Source organism: Heteronotia binoei, chromosome 11 (assembly GCF_032191835.1).
Source record: "Heteronotia binoei isolate CCM8104 ecotype False Entrance Well chromosome 11, APGP_CSIRO_Hbin_v1, whole genome shotgun sequence".
NCBI lineage: Eukaryota > Metazoa > Chordata > Lepidosauria > Squamata > Gekkonidae > Heteronotia > Heteronotia binoei.
In genome coordinates, this window is record NC_083233.1 from 8,098,830 (window position 1) to 8,114,216 (window position 15,387).

Genomic DNA, 15,387 nt, shown 5'->3' on the forward strand with positions numbered 1-15,387 from the left:
TGATGTGATATAAATCCAATAAAATAAATAAAATAACATAAATTACACTGGGCATTCCAGCCTCCTCCGCTGGCAAGGATTCCAAGAGGTGGAGAGAAACAGGGCAGAGCAGACTTCTTGTGCCCTGGCCCCTAACATCCTACCCCCCCCCCCCCCATTATACTTGACTCCCCTCTTGCATAGGTATTTTGGTAATCAGTTATATTGTTTAACGGGCCTAGATGACCAGGTTTGCAGAGGTTGACAGCATCCTCAGATCCAGAGCTAGCCCCAGTGTTTGCATGTTTGTGTGTGTTTTGTTTGTACTGCCCTGATTGAATTATCCCTGCCCCATGTTTTACTATAAACTCACATGACAATAGCATGTTAAGTAATCTTGACTGAGACCCTGCTTCCTTGCTTTTGACTTTAATGCATGTAATTCTCCACTGTATCTGTGCAACCCATGTGTCCGTTGAGATTGCATGCCTCTCAGAAACATCCCCAGGGTAACCTGGAGGATCACCCAACCAATGAGCTGTTAAGCTGTCCTTATCTAGATGTCCCCAACGTACAGAGTAGGGGGTTTGCTCTTGCATTGCTATGAATGTTGCTGTGGTGAATCAGCTACCATGGGGATTTTGGCACTCCAGCCACTTCAGGCTGTTTGGATCAGCTCGGCGAGAGGGTAGAAAATTTGCTGTCTGCTTGGTGTTTCCATTACAATCTGTCTTTTTTCCTAGGTGCCTTATATTCCAGGAAATTCACCATCGATGGAGAGCAGATCTCCTTGCAGGTTCAGGACACGCCCTTTGTTTCGTTGGAGGTAAAATGGCTGCCCAAGCTGTAGATGCTTGAAAATGTAGTTGAAGGCTTTCCCTTGCCTTTGGTTACCATTTTACTGCTGGTGGCCATTTTAGCATTTTGGTTCAATCCTGTGAGCTGTTCAGATGTACAACAGGGGACAATTACATGAGGCAGCTCCCCAGAACAGCAAGATTCAAGACCAGTTTGTGCCCCAAAAATCTGGTTGGCCTTTAAGGTGCTATCGGGCTTGATTCTAGCTGTTCTACTGTAGACCAACCTAGCCACCCTCAGGAAGCTCATTTTAACTCCCTGCTTCAGACATTTAGGAACAACTCTGACAAGGGTTGGGTTGAAGTTAATGGGCACAGTCTTGCAGCCTTGTTGATCAGTGTCTGGGAGATTCTGTGTCTTTATGCTAGATTCCAGGGTCTTGTTGAGCAGCGTCTGGGAGATTCTGCGTATTTATGCTAGATTCCATCTCTATCTTGCTCTGTGATTTTTTTCTGTTATGGCAGTTTATTACACTATGATGTTTTAAATTGGATTATGGGGGGCCCTCACATTTCTGAATACTTCCCTGTTTTGAAACCCTTCAAAGGCAAAATTAGCAAAACTTCAAGAGAGCCAGTTTGGTGTAGTGGTTAGGTACGCAGGCTCTTATCTGGGAGAACCGGGTTTGATTCCCCACTCCTCCACGTACACCTACTGATATGACCTGGGGTCAGCCACAAGATCTTGCAGGAGTATACAATAAAGGCAGCTTCCAGTGTCCTAATGTTAACAAAGACAGGTTTTTATGTCTTGGTTAACAAGCTCTTGCAGAGCTGTTCCTTCCGTCTCTCAAACATCTGACATCATGTCTTGCAGCTCTCAAACATCTGATATTTATTCTATGTGGCTCTTTTGTTAAGCAAGTTTGGCCACTCCTGGGCTGATAACAGATGGGCGGGCAAGCGGATTTAAAAAGCACATGCACATCTGCCTGCCATCCCCATCCTGCACACAGCCCGTCCTGGGCCAGGTTGAAGCCGCCTCAGAAAGGTACCATTTTCAAAGTGATACCTTAGTTCTGAGGCACTTCCCCAGCTGTCTGGACAGCCAGGAAGCGCCTGGGGAGCAGTCAACAGGTGCATGAGCACTCCGGAAGCTCCTCCAGGGCGCATTCAGCCCATCCCTGTTCTGGGGGCAGGCCACGTACCATCCAGAGACTCGGTTGCTCCTTTTCTGGCCGGCTCACTTCTGGCGTAGCTTGATGGCACTCTGAGGCAGCCATCTGTTCTCAGTGTCACGAGCTGGGGCTGAGTCAGGCAAAGTCCAGGGGCGGTCCAGGGTCTGCAACTGGTGAGCAAGGTGGGTCCAAGGCGCCAAAACAGAATCGTAATCCAAGTATCACAGGTCAGAGGTGCCGAAGTCAGGGGGTCCAGAGGTCCAAGCCAACGTCAAGAGCCGGCGTGGATGCGAGGATGTCAGGTATGTGACTAGTTGCTTCCACAAAGCCTCCTCCCAAAACCCACAGCTATATAGCCCTCTGCTGCCTGTTGCTCATTTGGGCTAATTGCTGTCTCAGAGCAGCAGCCAGGATCCTGCTGAAACTTAAGCATCCTCACACTTAGAAGGGCCAGAATCCTTTCAACACTCAGGGCTCAGGGAGCGTCTTGCTTGTGAGCGTGCCGCCCTCCTCCGATCCCTGAGGTCCCGACGAAGGCGGTCACGCACACGAGCCACCCGAGAGGGCGAGGCAGGGGGGCTTGGATCTTCTTCAGCAGGAGGCAGGGGCACTGGTGCAGGTGGCAGGGGCACAGTTCCTTCTGCAGGCTCTGCAGGCTCGGCTTCTTCTGCAGGGTCCCCAGCACCCATGACACTCAGCCCTGTTCTAGTTGTTTTGGTCAATGGGATTTTTTTTATGAAGTAAAAATTAGTGGTATATTTAATTCATATGGTATATTTAATTCATATAATTGCACCTCAAAGGGGGAATTAGCATGCCCAGTTTCTAATTTCTTATTCTTCCAAATAAATCTAACCTAAAAAGCCAGAAACTGGACCCCACTTAGGGTCTCATCTTTGCTCTCCAGATAAATCCCCCTTTCTTCTCCCCAGGACTCTTTCCTCTTGCCCTCTTTCTGGTAAATCCTCACATCCCCAGGATAATCAGAACCATTCTCCTCCCATGGGTTACTCCCCACACAAGGCTCAAACACCCTCTCTACAGCTGTTTTTCATTTCTGAAAAAAAAAGGATATTGGATTTTGTTATCTTGGAAAGACTTTTTAGTGATAGCAGCATAACAGCTGTCTTACATTTATTCACGTGGTAAAGCTGCAGTACTGCTATCAGAGCCCTCTGCTCACGACCTGAGTTTGATCCCAACGGAAGCTGGTTCAGGTAGCTGGCTCAGGTTGACTCAGCCTTCTATCCTTCCGAGGTCAGTAAAGTGAGTCCCCAGCTTGCTGGGGGGAAAGTGTAGATGGCTGGGGAAGGCAATGGCAAACCACCCCATAAAAAGTCTGCCATGAAAACGTTGTGAAAGCAGCGTCACCCCAGAATCGGAAACGACTGGTGCTTGCACAGGGGACTACCTTTTTTATTATTATTATCCTATTAAAACGTATTACCTCTAGTACTGTGGGTTTCCAAAATCTCACAAAATTTGTTTAATCAAAGGCTATTGGTAGGACAAGGGCGGAAGAAAGGAGTATATACACTGTGAACAAAAATGACTTTCTCATGCCACTTTTCAGCTGTGCAGAAACAATTTAAGCCAAACTCCAGGCTGAGAGTACAGAAATAGTTTTTCATTTTGACTCAGGATTGCTGGAACTCTGACAGGCATGCTTAGGCATCTCCTAACTAGAGTTGGAATGGGGGGAGTTTTTGTTGTGCTGTGAAGTTCCAGGGAACTGGTCAGGCACAACTGTGCCTCAGATGCTGGGGGGTTTTAAACAAAAGAGGCCAAAAGCAGAGAGATAAGGGAGGTTGTCAGCTTATAGCTGCTGACTAAAAAGTACCCACTTTTGGCGTTTGCCGTTAAAATTAAATGATTAAGGAGATGTGTCTTCTAAAAATAACTTACTAGCATTTTATCTTGCATTCGGTCACATTCCATTTGAATTATTGCATCCATTTCCCCTAGTTACTGAAGGAGCTGATGGATGTTACTTTGCTGTTTTCTGTAGATCTTTTCCAGAATACTGATTTCCAGTCAGTAGTTCTTTCTTCCAATCTGAGGTGTCAATAGAAATCATAGTGTCCCCCCCCCCCCCTTATTGAACCTGCCATTAAGGGACCCTCCTTTTTCTCTGGTGTGCTTTTGTATGTTCATGGTTTTCCTCCTAAAAACAATAGCACATTGCTCTTTCTAATGTTTTATTTCCTTGAAGAAGAAAGATTTGGCCTTTAAGATGCAAAGGCTGTCTAGATACTGATGCCATCCTGGCGTGAAAAGAGACCTTTAAAGAGTTTTGTTTGACACCAACTGGGACAGGGTGGACAAGTGACAGGTGGGGGGGGAGGAAATGATGGGTGGCAGCTAGGGTTGCCAACCTCCAGGTGGGGCAGGAACGAAGCCCAAAGGCATCCACGAAAAACCAGCCTCAATTATGAAAAAATTTATATAAATTACTTCCTGCATAAGCAACAATACTTACAATAAATACAATTGCAAAATACTATGAACCCAAAGTCCTTTCATTCAGTAGCAAAGTTCATTTCTTAGTAGTGGAAGTCCGGGGAAATCCTTGACAAGCCATGAAGTAGAAGTCCAACATTTCAACGGTCCTTTCAGCAAGGAAGGTGTATAGACAAAAAGCAGCACAACGCAACAACGCTACAGGGAAGTGCATATAGCCCTGTTTCACCTGAGGCTTTAACAAGCTTCACTAATCTTGAATAATTCATACATAGCAATAGCTGAACTTTTTTTCTGCAGCTCTCGTTTCCTAGATAATGCCACCAGCAGATGCCGTTCTAATCTGCCGAAAAAAAGTTCAGCTATTGCTATGTATGAATTATTCAAGATTAGTGAAGCTTGTTAAAGACTCAGGTGAAACGGGGCTATATGCGCTTCCCTGTAGCGTTGTTGCGCTGTGCTGCTGATGCGAAATAGCGTTGTGCTGCTTTTCGTCTATACATCTTCCTTGCTGAAAGGACCGTTGAAACGTTGGGACTTCTACTACACGGCTTGTCAAGGATTTCCCCGGACTTCCATTACTAAGAAATGACCTTTGCTACTGAATAAAAGGACTTGGGGTTCGGGGTATTTTGCAGTTGTATTTTATTATAAGTATTGTTGCTTATGCAAGAAGTAATTTGTATAAATTTTTTCATAATTGAGGCTGGTTTTTCGTGGATGCCTTCGGGCTTTGTTCCTGCTTCACTTTTCCACGTTACTCTTTGTGTTACTCTAATCTCCAGGTGGGGCCTGGGGATCTTTCAGAATTACAACTGAACTCTAGAATACATAGATCACTTCCTCTGGAGAAAATGGCTACTTCAGGGGGGGAGGCCCTCCTCATGCTCCACCCCCAAATTTCCAGGAATTTCCCAACCCAAAGTTGGCAACCCTAGGCTAGGGCCCTGAAGTAGCCAGCAAAAGAGAGCGCTCCGGAAAGCTCAGTGTGGAAAACAACAGATTTGCTGCTTAGGTGCACATCGGAAAGTCCCTGAGGAGGGATGAAAGTCGCTGAGGACCGAGGATGAGAGGGGGCTTCCTACTTGGTTGCGTATGTTAGAGGTATTGTTTGGGAAATCAGTTTCTATGTTCCAAACAGTTCAATGGGTCGTTGGATCAAAATGAGATGGAGAGCTCTTTAGTATAAAAATGAAACATAAATTTATTTCTACAGGGATGGGGAACTGGAATGAAAATAAACACTAGCAGCTACATCTTATCGCTAAGAAAGTCACCCTGCTAATGGAGAATCTTCCTCCTCCTTGCCCTCTCTCTACCTAGACCTTCTCTCTTCCTGACTCACTAACCAATAGCGTAAGCAAACAAGCAGTCCTTTCAGGGGCTTTGTCTTCATTGGCAGACAGCCCAGTTCCTCTTCCTGGGTCGGGCAGGCAGTAGAGAACAGGTAGACATCTTTAACCCTATAATGGCTGGAACTTAGATCCTTGCAAAGACATGCAGGAGTGGTACAGAATTCCAACAGTGTAGGCCTTCCTTTTTTCTTTCACACTTTCCCTTCACCCCCCCTTCCTCCTGTGCATCTGTACTATGCCATCAAAATGGTGGAGCAAGTGGGCTTCTCAGAGCTGAATGTAGGGCAGCTTCTTGATATTTGATTATGACATCATCTGGTGCTTTGTCAGCCTTTGGCCTGCTTTGCGGATGGAGCCCATGTGAAGTGTAATCTGCAGTGGCTGAGGGATGCAACCCAGCCACGTTCCCACATTGGAGGATCCCCTGCCCAAGGAAGTTTGGAGGCAGAGTGGAGGCAGATGGGGTGGCATGAGTGTGAGAGATGGGCACAGTTCCAAGTACAAGCAGCGGTGCTTGGTGTACAGAGGGCCTCTGTGGCTAAAAGGGTTCCGTTCCAGGTAGTGAGGGCAGCCTGAAGGTCCAGCCTCTTCATGGCAAGATGCAGCTCTTCCTTGAGACATAGCAGCTGGTGTCGGGCGTTGACAGGGTTGCCAATCTCCATGTGGGGACTGAGGCCCAGATGGCAGAGGCCCCTTCCCTTGGAGATGATGAGAGCATTGGAGGGCATCATGTTTAGGGTTACCCTCCTGGTAGGGAAATTCCTGGGGATTTGGGGGTGGAGCCTGGGGAAGGCAGGCATTGGGGAAGGGAGGGAGCTCAACTGTGATGTGATGCCATCAAGCCCACTCTCTAATGCTGCCATTTCCTCGAAGGGAACTGATCTCTGTAGTCTGGAAGTCAGGAAGTCAGCTGCAATTCTGAGAGATCATCAGGCCCCACACAGAAGTGGCAATGCTGAGATCCCTTCTCTCCCCAGACTTCACTTTCCCCAGTGTCAAGTCTGCAGTTTCAATAACGAGTTGTTGTTGATACAAAGAAGCTACTTTATTGATACTGGTACTTGTGGCTTGAGCCAAAGATTGAAAAGACTAAAGAACATACTGTAGATACATTGCATATAAGGGATACTTCAAAAGGATCCCGAAGGAGGGAGGACTATGCAGGGAGCATTCACACATAGATGTTACAAAGTCGTTCTCATGTTGATTAGGCCTGCTTGGCCTTGATCACATTAGGCTCCTGACTCCCTTCCGTGAGCCAGGGCTGAGAAGGCACAGATAAGACTTTCACATATTTCCATTTCAAAGCAAGTATACTCTACAGTAAAGAAGGGGGGTAGGGAGAGGGTGTGCTAGCAGCATTTGGTTACACTTTGGTTTTACCCAGAATGCTCCATGGCTGAACCAGAGTCATAGACAGACTTGACACCCAGGCTCTGCTCCTAAATCTCCCATTAATTTCCCCACCTGGAATTGGGAACCCTAGGTGTCATGGATGGGCAGGCGACGGGGCCTAGTGCTTCCCCTTCTTTTCCTGCTTTATTTTAATATGTCTCCTTCTTGGTTCTGGTGTCAGGATGAGAACGACAGCATCTGCTGCCGGGAACAGATCAACCGCTCCATCTACTGGGCAGACGGCTTTGTCTTTGTCTACTCCATTACAGACTATGACAGCTACCGTGTCATCCGCCCCTTGCACCAGCATGTCCGCAAGATCCATCCCAACGCGAACATCCCGCTGCTGCTGATGGCCAACAAAGGAGACCTCTTGCGAGCCAGGGAGGTGTCCAGCAAAGAAGGTCACCAGCTGGCCAATGAACTGGGCTGCACCTACTCAGAGGTGTCTGCGCGGGAGAACTGTGAGGGGGTGCGCGAAGCCTTTCAGCAGCTTTGCCAGGAGATGAGTCGGATGATTGGCAGCTGCAACGGGGAGAAACGAAGAGGGCTCCACCTCGTCCGACCCAAATCCCCAAACATGCAGGACTTGAAAAGGCGGCTCAAACAGGCTTTGTCTTCCAAGGGGAAATCAGCCATGACACTTTGATGTATCTCGGCAGCAGGGGAGAAGCAGGGAGATTATTTGTATTTATACCTATTTATGGTGTTTTTGCCAGCATCTTTTTGTATGATAACATTCCTTTATGAGCTGACCAGATGGCCGAGATTTAGTCCGATCTCGTCAGATCTTTGAAGCTTAGCAGGGTCAACTCTAGCTGGTATTTAGATGGAATCACCTCCAAGGTAGTCCTGGGTTGCTATGCAGAGGCAAGCAATGGCCAACCACTTCTGAACACCTTGTGCCTTGAAAACCCTATGGCAGGGGTCCTCAAACCACGGCCCGTGGGCCAGATGCGGCCCGCTGAGGACGTTTATGCGGCCCGCCGGGTTATGGCAAAATCAGACCGGAAGTGACGTTCGACCTAAACCTGCGTTGGCAACGCACACTTCCGGCACTGGGCTGAGGCGGCGGAGACAGAGTGTGAGGTGATACCGAGGTGAGGTGAGTTCCCAGGCCGGGGTGTGTGGTGTGGGGAAGGGAGAGAGATGCAGAAGACGGAGAACTGATGGCCTACGGCCTTGTACAGTAACGGCAGTCCAGTCCTCCAACAGTCTGAGGGACAGTGAACTGGCCCCCTATTAAAAAAGTTTGAGGACCCCTGCCCTACGGGGTTGCTTAAGTCAGCTGTGACTTGACAGCACTTTCCATGACCATGACAAGAAGGCTACAAAGCTGGGTGGCAAACTTTGGAAGCTGCACACTTCCGGTAAAGAGGCCTCTGGTGGTAGACACAGACGTCCCTTAAAAAGAGAGGTTATAGCAGATTTCTTCACCTGCTACCTAAGCTTGACCTAATTTGCTTGGCAGGTGTACATATCAGCTATTTAAACACTACTTCAGTCTGGTGGTCTTGCCCCTCCACTGTATTCTGGGGTTTCCCCAGCAGAGATCTATTCATTTCTCCATGCCATATGATTATCCTGTGCCTTATTAAAAAGAGTGCAACATTTTAAATGGTGGCAGACTATTTAGGGGACTGGGGGAGAAATCCATGAATAAGTATTAATCACTTCTTGTTGGATGGTACCAGTTTTGTATACGCTTGAGTCCAAACATTGCACCTGACCGTTGCAAGTATCCTGGGATAGTTTGGGGATGAGAAGCGGCTGCCGCAGATCCTTTAAGTGAATCTGAATGTGCCTGGCTTTCAAGAACATGCTGAGTGTGCAGTTGAAGTGTGGGCAGCCCAGTTTGGTAACCTGGTTCCTGGGGGCACACAGCTCTTGTCTCCTAGATGATGTCACCAGCAGATGACTGTTCCTCCAGCCCACAGGCCCACACCCGAGGCACAGTGGCCCAGATCTCCTCTTGCTTCTGCTCCCCAGAAACTGGCATCCAGAACTATCCTGCCTTGAAACAGAGAAGCCATCCAGGCTAAGGAAATCTTGACCAGGCCTCAGAATCCTGCTCCCGTCCAGGGCTTTTTTTTGAGCAATTCCATCTGGCTTGGTCCCAGGGGCTGTGACCTAATATGCAAATGAATTCCTGCTGAGCTTTTTCTACAAAAAGCCCAATGTGAAACAATGGTGATATCAGGGGGTGTGACCTAATATGCAAATGGGTTCCTGCTGGGCTTTTTCTACAAAAAGCCCTATGTGAAACAATGGTGATATCAGGGGGTGTGACCTAATATGCAAATGAGTTCCTGCTGGGCTTCTTCTACAAAAAGCCTCATGTGAAACAATAGTGATATCAGGGGGTGTGGCCTAATATGCAAATGAGTTCCTGCTGGGCTTTTTCTACAAAAAGCCCTATGTGAAACAATGGTGATATCAGGGGGTGTGACCTAATATGCAAATGAGTTCCTGCTGGGTTTTTTTCTACAAAAAGCCCTATGTGAAACAATGGTGATATCAGGGGGTGTGACCTAATATGCAAATAAGTTCCTGCTGAGCCTTTTCTACAAAAAGCCCTTTGTGAAATAATGGTGATATCAGGGGGTGTGACCTAATATGCAAATAAGTTCCTGCTGAGCCTTTTCTACAAAAAGCCCTATGTGAAACAATGGTGATATCAGGGGGTGTGACCTAATATGCAAATGAGTTCCTGCTGGGCTTCTTCTACAAAAAGCCTCATGTGAAACAATGGTAATATCAGGGGGTGTGACCTAATATGCAAATGAGTTCCTGCTGGGCTTTTTCTACAAAAAGCCCTATGTGAAACAATGGTGATATCAGGGGGTGTGACCTAATATGCAAATGAGTTCCTGCTGGGTTTTTTCTACAAAAAGCCCTATGTGAAACAATGGTGATACCAGGCGGCGTGACCTAATATGCAAATGAGTTCCTGCTGAGCTTTTTCTACCAAAAAAGCCCTGCTCCTGTCTACACAATGGGGCTGGCTCCCAGAAAAGTGTGCTTATGGTTGCATTATAATTAACATCTCAAATCCCCTCTTACAGTGCTCTAAGTTAGTAAACATCATCCAATCCCATGTATATATTTCCTCCAAATTTAGCTCCCACCTATCTCCCCAGTGGAGATCCAGAGTTACTTATTTTCCCCCTCCATTTTATCCTCACTAAACCCTGTAAGTAGGCAAAGCTGAGAGGCCCAAGGTCACCTACCATGGCTGGGGATTCGAACCTGAGTCTCCCAGAACCTAATCCAACAATGTAATCATGACACCACAGGGGCCAAGAGTTCCATAAGTGCACAGTGTGTTTTTGCAAGTACATTGTCCTCCTTTGGGTTACAAGAAGTCTGGCTAAGCAACCCTTGCTCAAAATTGCAGAAGCACCCAAATTCTCAATCAGGTTGGCAACTTATGTGAGTTGAAATCTACGGATCCATCCCACTAATGGTGGCATGTGCACATGTGTCCATGCACGTGCTGGGGTTGCCAACTCTTGAGTTGGAAAATTCCTGGAGATTTCGGGGTGGACTCTGGAGAGGGCAGAGTTTAGGGAGGGGAAGGAGCTCCGTGGGGTCTAATGCTAGAGTCCACCCTCCAAAGCAGCCATTTTTCTCCAGAGGAGCTGATCTCTGTAGTCTGGAGATCAGTTGTAACTCAAGGAGATGTCCAGGCCCCAGCTGGAAGTTGGCAACCCTACTGTCAGTGAAATGGCTTTGCAGGATCCACCTCCTATTTTGACGGGTAAGCCTGTGGAGGACTATCAAGAACATCAAATTGACGCAGTTTGGTGTCTGAATGCACACTTAGTAATAGCTCTTGATGGCTGAATGGATCATTCTGAGAAAGAGCCTCTCTCGGATTACTGGATGCTGGGTCTAAATGACAGGGCATGTCTCTTGGTCACGTTCTGCATTGCAGAGACCTCTCACTCAGCATTTTTAGAAACAAAAATGCTAGGCTAGGTAGGGATTCTGCCTGAGCCAGCATGTCTTTTGTTCTATCTCTATTCTGTAGCACCACTGCTAGAAAAAAACATCCGTGGCAATGCCTCGGTCACATCTGCAATGGGATTTCTGTCAGTGACAGGACAAGCACAAAGAAATAACAAAAGCGGAAAAACCTCCAGGCCTTTGGGCCAAGAAAAAGGCTTAAACCCCAGTGGAGCCTGAGACTGGCAGCAGTGTGTGTGACTTGCAGTCAAGTCACTTCTGACTTTGAGCCTTCCAAAATATTCTCAGCTCTTGCAGACTGAAGGGCCAGATGCAAGGCCGCCAGAGACAAAACCCCAATGCGCGTCCACCCTCCTTCCCACTGGGGAAAGGTTTCACTGAAGTGCCATTGTTTCTGGGCGCTGATGGGCCGGGGAAGCTCCTCTGACCCCTCAGCGTCCAGTTGGAGGCTCAGGGACGGCACAAGCAGGGAGGGGACGCCCGCCCTCCGCCCCTGTTGGGAGCTGGTGCCCTAGGCGCCTACACCCATGTGCCGGCCCTGTAAAAAGTCTGCCATGAAAATGTCATCACCCCAGAGTTGGAAACTACTAGTGCTTGCACCTTTACCTTTTTTAAAGTCCAAAGGAGAGCCGGTTTGGTGTAGTAAAGTGTGCGGACTCTTATCTGGGAGAACCAGGTTTGATTCCCCACTCCTCCACTTGCACCTGCTAGCATGGCCTTGGGTCAGCCATAGCTCTGGCAGAGGTTGTCCTTGAAAGGGCAGCTGCTGTGAGAGCCCTCTCCAGCCCCACCCACCTCACAGGGTGACTGTTGTGGGGGGAGGAAGGGAAAGGAGATTGTGAGCCGCTCTGAGACTCTTCGGAGTGGAGGGCGGGATATAAATCCAATATCTTCATCTACCTCACAGGGTGTCTGTTGTGGGGGAGGAAGGGAAAGGAGATTGTGAGCCGCTCTGAGACTCTTTGGAGTGGAGGGCGGGATATAAATCCAATATCATCATCATCTTCTTCTTCTACCTCCCCCCTAAGTTCACAGGATCAACATTGCTGTCAACTTCTGTTTGCTGTCTAGCCTCTGTTTAAAAACCTCCAAGGAAGGAGAGCCCATCACCTCCCAAGGAAGCCTGTTCCACTGAGGAACCACTCTAACTCTCTGGAGCCTACCATGAGGCCCAGTCGTCTTGTCCTCCAGGAGCAGAGTAGGACGTGCTCACTGCATAGCCAATGTGCCCTGTTGGGAAGGTCTAAGGGGTAATGTGATTACCGTGTCATTTGCCCCAGGCCCTTGTGATGCGATGGGCTATGAATAGAACGAATAAAAATATGGGCAGACTGAGAAGTTCAAAGAGCGCCGACCAGGTCTGCAGGGCCCACCGCCCTTGGTCAGAGCCAGCTAAGAGGAGATTGGATTTATACCCCGCTCTTGAAGGAGTCTCAAAGCAGCTTACAGTCTCCTTTCCCTTCCCCTCACAGCAGACTCACTGTGAGGTAGGTGAGGCTGAGAGAGCTCTTTCAAGAACATCCCTGAAAGAACTTGTAACCGACTCAAGGCAACACCAGCAAGTAAGTGCAAGTGGAGAAGTGGGGAATCGAACCAGTTCTCCCGGATTATAGTGCACACTTAACCACTACACCAAACTGGCTAGTGACGTCAATGATTATTTGTTTCTTTGGGCACTTTGAGACTGTTTTTCCCTCCGGAGGCCCCCGAAGCAGCTTACAAAGAATGACAAAAAGCACCAAACTACAAAATCATAAGGCAAATTGCCCAGCAAAAGAAATGTGACTCAGCCTGGGCTGGGCTTGCCAACCTGAATGCTGGAGGAACTAAGTTACAAGCTGTGGGCTAAGAATAGGCTTGCCAGGAGGCCACTTATGGCACACAAACTCCCAGCAGTGTTGGTGCCTGCCTGCAGACGCTCTGCTAGTCAGTGAGCAGGAGGCCAGCCAAGCAGGGATGATTTGTCCCAGGAGGGCAGTGATTGTCGCCATTACGGGATGCTGGCACTTCTAGAAAAATGAGAAGAGTTGGTTTTATACCACGCCCTTCACTACCCGAAGGAGTCTCAGAGTGGCTTACACTCGCCTTCCCTTCCTCACCCTGCAACTGACACCCTATGAGGTAGGTGGGGCTGAGGAAGCTCTGAGAGCTGCGACTGGCCCAAGGTCACCAAGTTGGCTTAATGGGGAGGAGGGAGTGGGGAATAAAACCCAGTTCTCCAGATAAGGGTCTGCCACTCTTAACCACTGCACCAAACTAGCTCTCTAGCATGACCCAGAAGCACTGGCATTGCACCAGGGCGACACCCAAGTACTGGAGTATTGTCCCAGCACAGTACAAGTACTTCCAGGTCACAGAACAAGTACTTCCAGGTCACGCCAGAAGCAACATCATCATTTGGTGGCAATGATCACCACCACCAATGATCAGCACCTGTTTTCCCCCAACTCTCCCCAGTTGCCAGGCCATTCCTGGCAACCCTCAAGAGGCAGAAAACTCTGGCTTGTGAAGTTGCCAACCTCCAGGTGGGGCCTGAAAATCTCCCAGAACTGCAACTGAGATCAGTTCGCCCAGAGATAACGACAGCTTTGGTACATGGCATTATACCCTGCTGAAGGCCCTTCCCCTTCACAAACCCCTGCCCTCCTGAGGCTCAACCCCCCAATCTCCAGGAATTCCCTAACCAGGAGTCAGCAACCATAAACTTGGGCCATCCATGAGGCCTGGTTCTGGGTCCAGTACTTTTCAAAATTTTTATCAGTGATCTGGATGAGGGTGTGGAGGGGCTACTTATTAAATTCGCAAATGACACCAAATTGGGAGGAGCAGTGAACACACCGGAAGATACAGAATTCAAAGAGAACTGAACATGCTGGCAAAGTGGACAGATGTGAACGAGAAGCAGTTTAACAAGGATAAGTGTCAAGTTCTACATCTGGATAACAAAAATGAGCAACACACATACTAGATGAAGGGTACACCTCTGGGTAGCACTGTGTGTGAACAAGATCTTGGGGTATGGGTGAACACTAAGTTAAATATGAGCAGCCTGTGTGATGCAGCGACAAAAAAGGCTAACGCAGTCTTGGGGTGTATCAATACAGGCACAGCATCCAAGTGCAAGATGTCATAGTCCCACTGTACATTGCATTGGTCAGAACGCACCTGGAGTATTGCGTACAGTTCTTAGGCTCTCACTTTAAGAAGGATGTGGAGCGGGGTGCAGAGGAGAGCGACAAGGATGATCAGAGGCCTGGAGACCTATGAGGAGCCGTTCCTGTTGGCGGCAGAAGAGAGGCCTCGCAATAATGGGCTTAAATTAAGGATGGGAAGGTACCCACTGGATAGTAGGAAAAATGTTAACACTAAGAGCTGTTCAACTGTGGAATCAGCTACCCAGGGAAGTGGTGAGCACCCCGTCTCTGACAGTTTTCAAGCAGCGGCTGGACAAACGCTGGTCAGGGATGCTCTAGGCTGATCCTGCATTGAGCAGGGGGTTGGACTAGATGGCACAAACCTCCGTTTAGAACTCATGCCCTGTCATTAATTCCCATAGAGCCAGAGAAAGTTGAAATAAACATAAGCGGTATAGAGCGGTAAGCTGCAGCACTGCATCCCAAGCTCTGCTCACGACCTGCGTTTGATCCTGGCGGAAGCTGGGTTCATGTAGCTGGCTCAAGGTTGACTCAGCCTTTCATCTTCTGAGGTTGGTAAAATGAGGACCCAGCTTGCTGGGGGGAAAGTGTCGACGACTGGGGAAGGCAACGGCAAACTACCCCATAAAAATCTGCCATGAAAACTATCATATAGTGGGTTCAATGCATGAAAGAGACAAGGGGGTAGTTGTCAAGTCGGCTGAATTCAATAACGAGACCTCGTTGATACAAAGTAGCTAGTTTATTGATATCATTGTTCTTGACTACAGAGAGATTGAAGGACTGAAGATCATATAGTAAAAGCAATCATATTAAGGTACACATCAAAGGGATTCTTGAGGGAGGGGCACACTATGCAGGGCACATTCGCACATTGATGTTACCATTTCGTTCTTGGGCCCGGCTTGGCCTTGAGCGCCTTCCTGGCTCCAAACTCCCACTGACGCTTTGCCTGAGAAGGCACCGTAATCTCTTTCCCATATTCCCATTTCAAAGCAACACTACATAACAAAGGAAAGGAGGGGGGGAAAGGAGAGGATAGCTAGCAGCATTGGCATACAGTATAGCTTTTACCCAGGCTGCTCTGCTCCTGAACCAA

The 15,387-nt window shown here is 48.2% G+C and overlaps 1 protein-coding gene across 1 annotated transcript in view; it reads left to right on the forward strand.

Moving 5' to 3' along the window:
* LOC132578939 (ras-like protein family member 11A-like) overlaps nt 1-8,782 on the forward strand; it is a 29,307-nt gene extending 20,525 nt beyond the window's left edge. The window contains exons 3-4 of the mRNA XM_060249106.1: nt 723-805; nt 7,346-8,782. Of these exons, the coding sequence (XP_060105089.1) occupies nt 723-805; nt 7,346-7,813 (551 nt within the window). The 3' untranslated portion in view covers nt 7,814-8,782. The remainder of the gene's footprint in view (nt 1-722; nt 806-7,345) is intronic.
* Nucleotides 8,783-15,387: the final 6,605 nt, after the last annotated feature.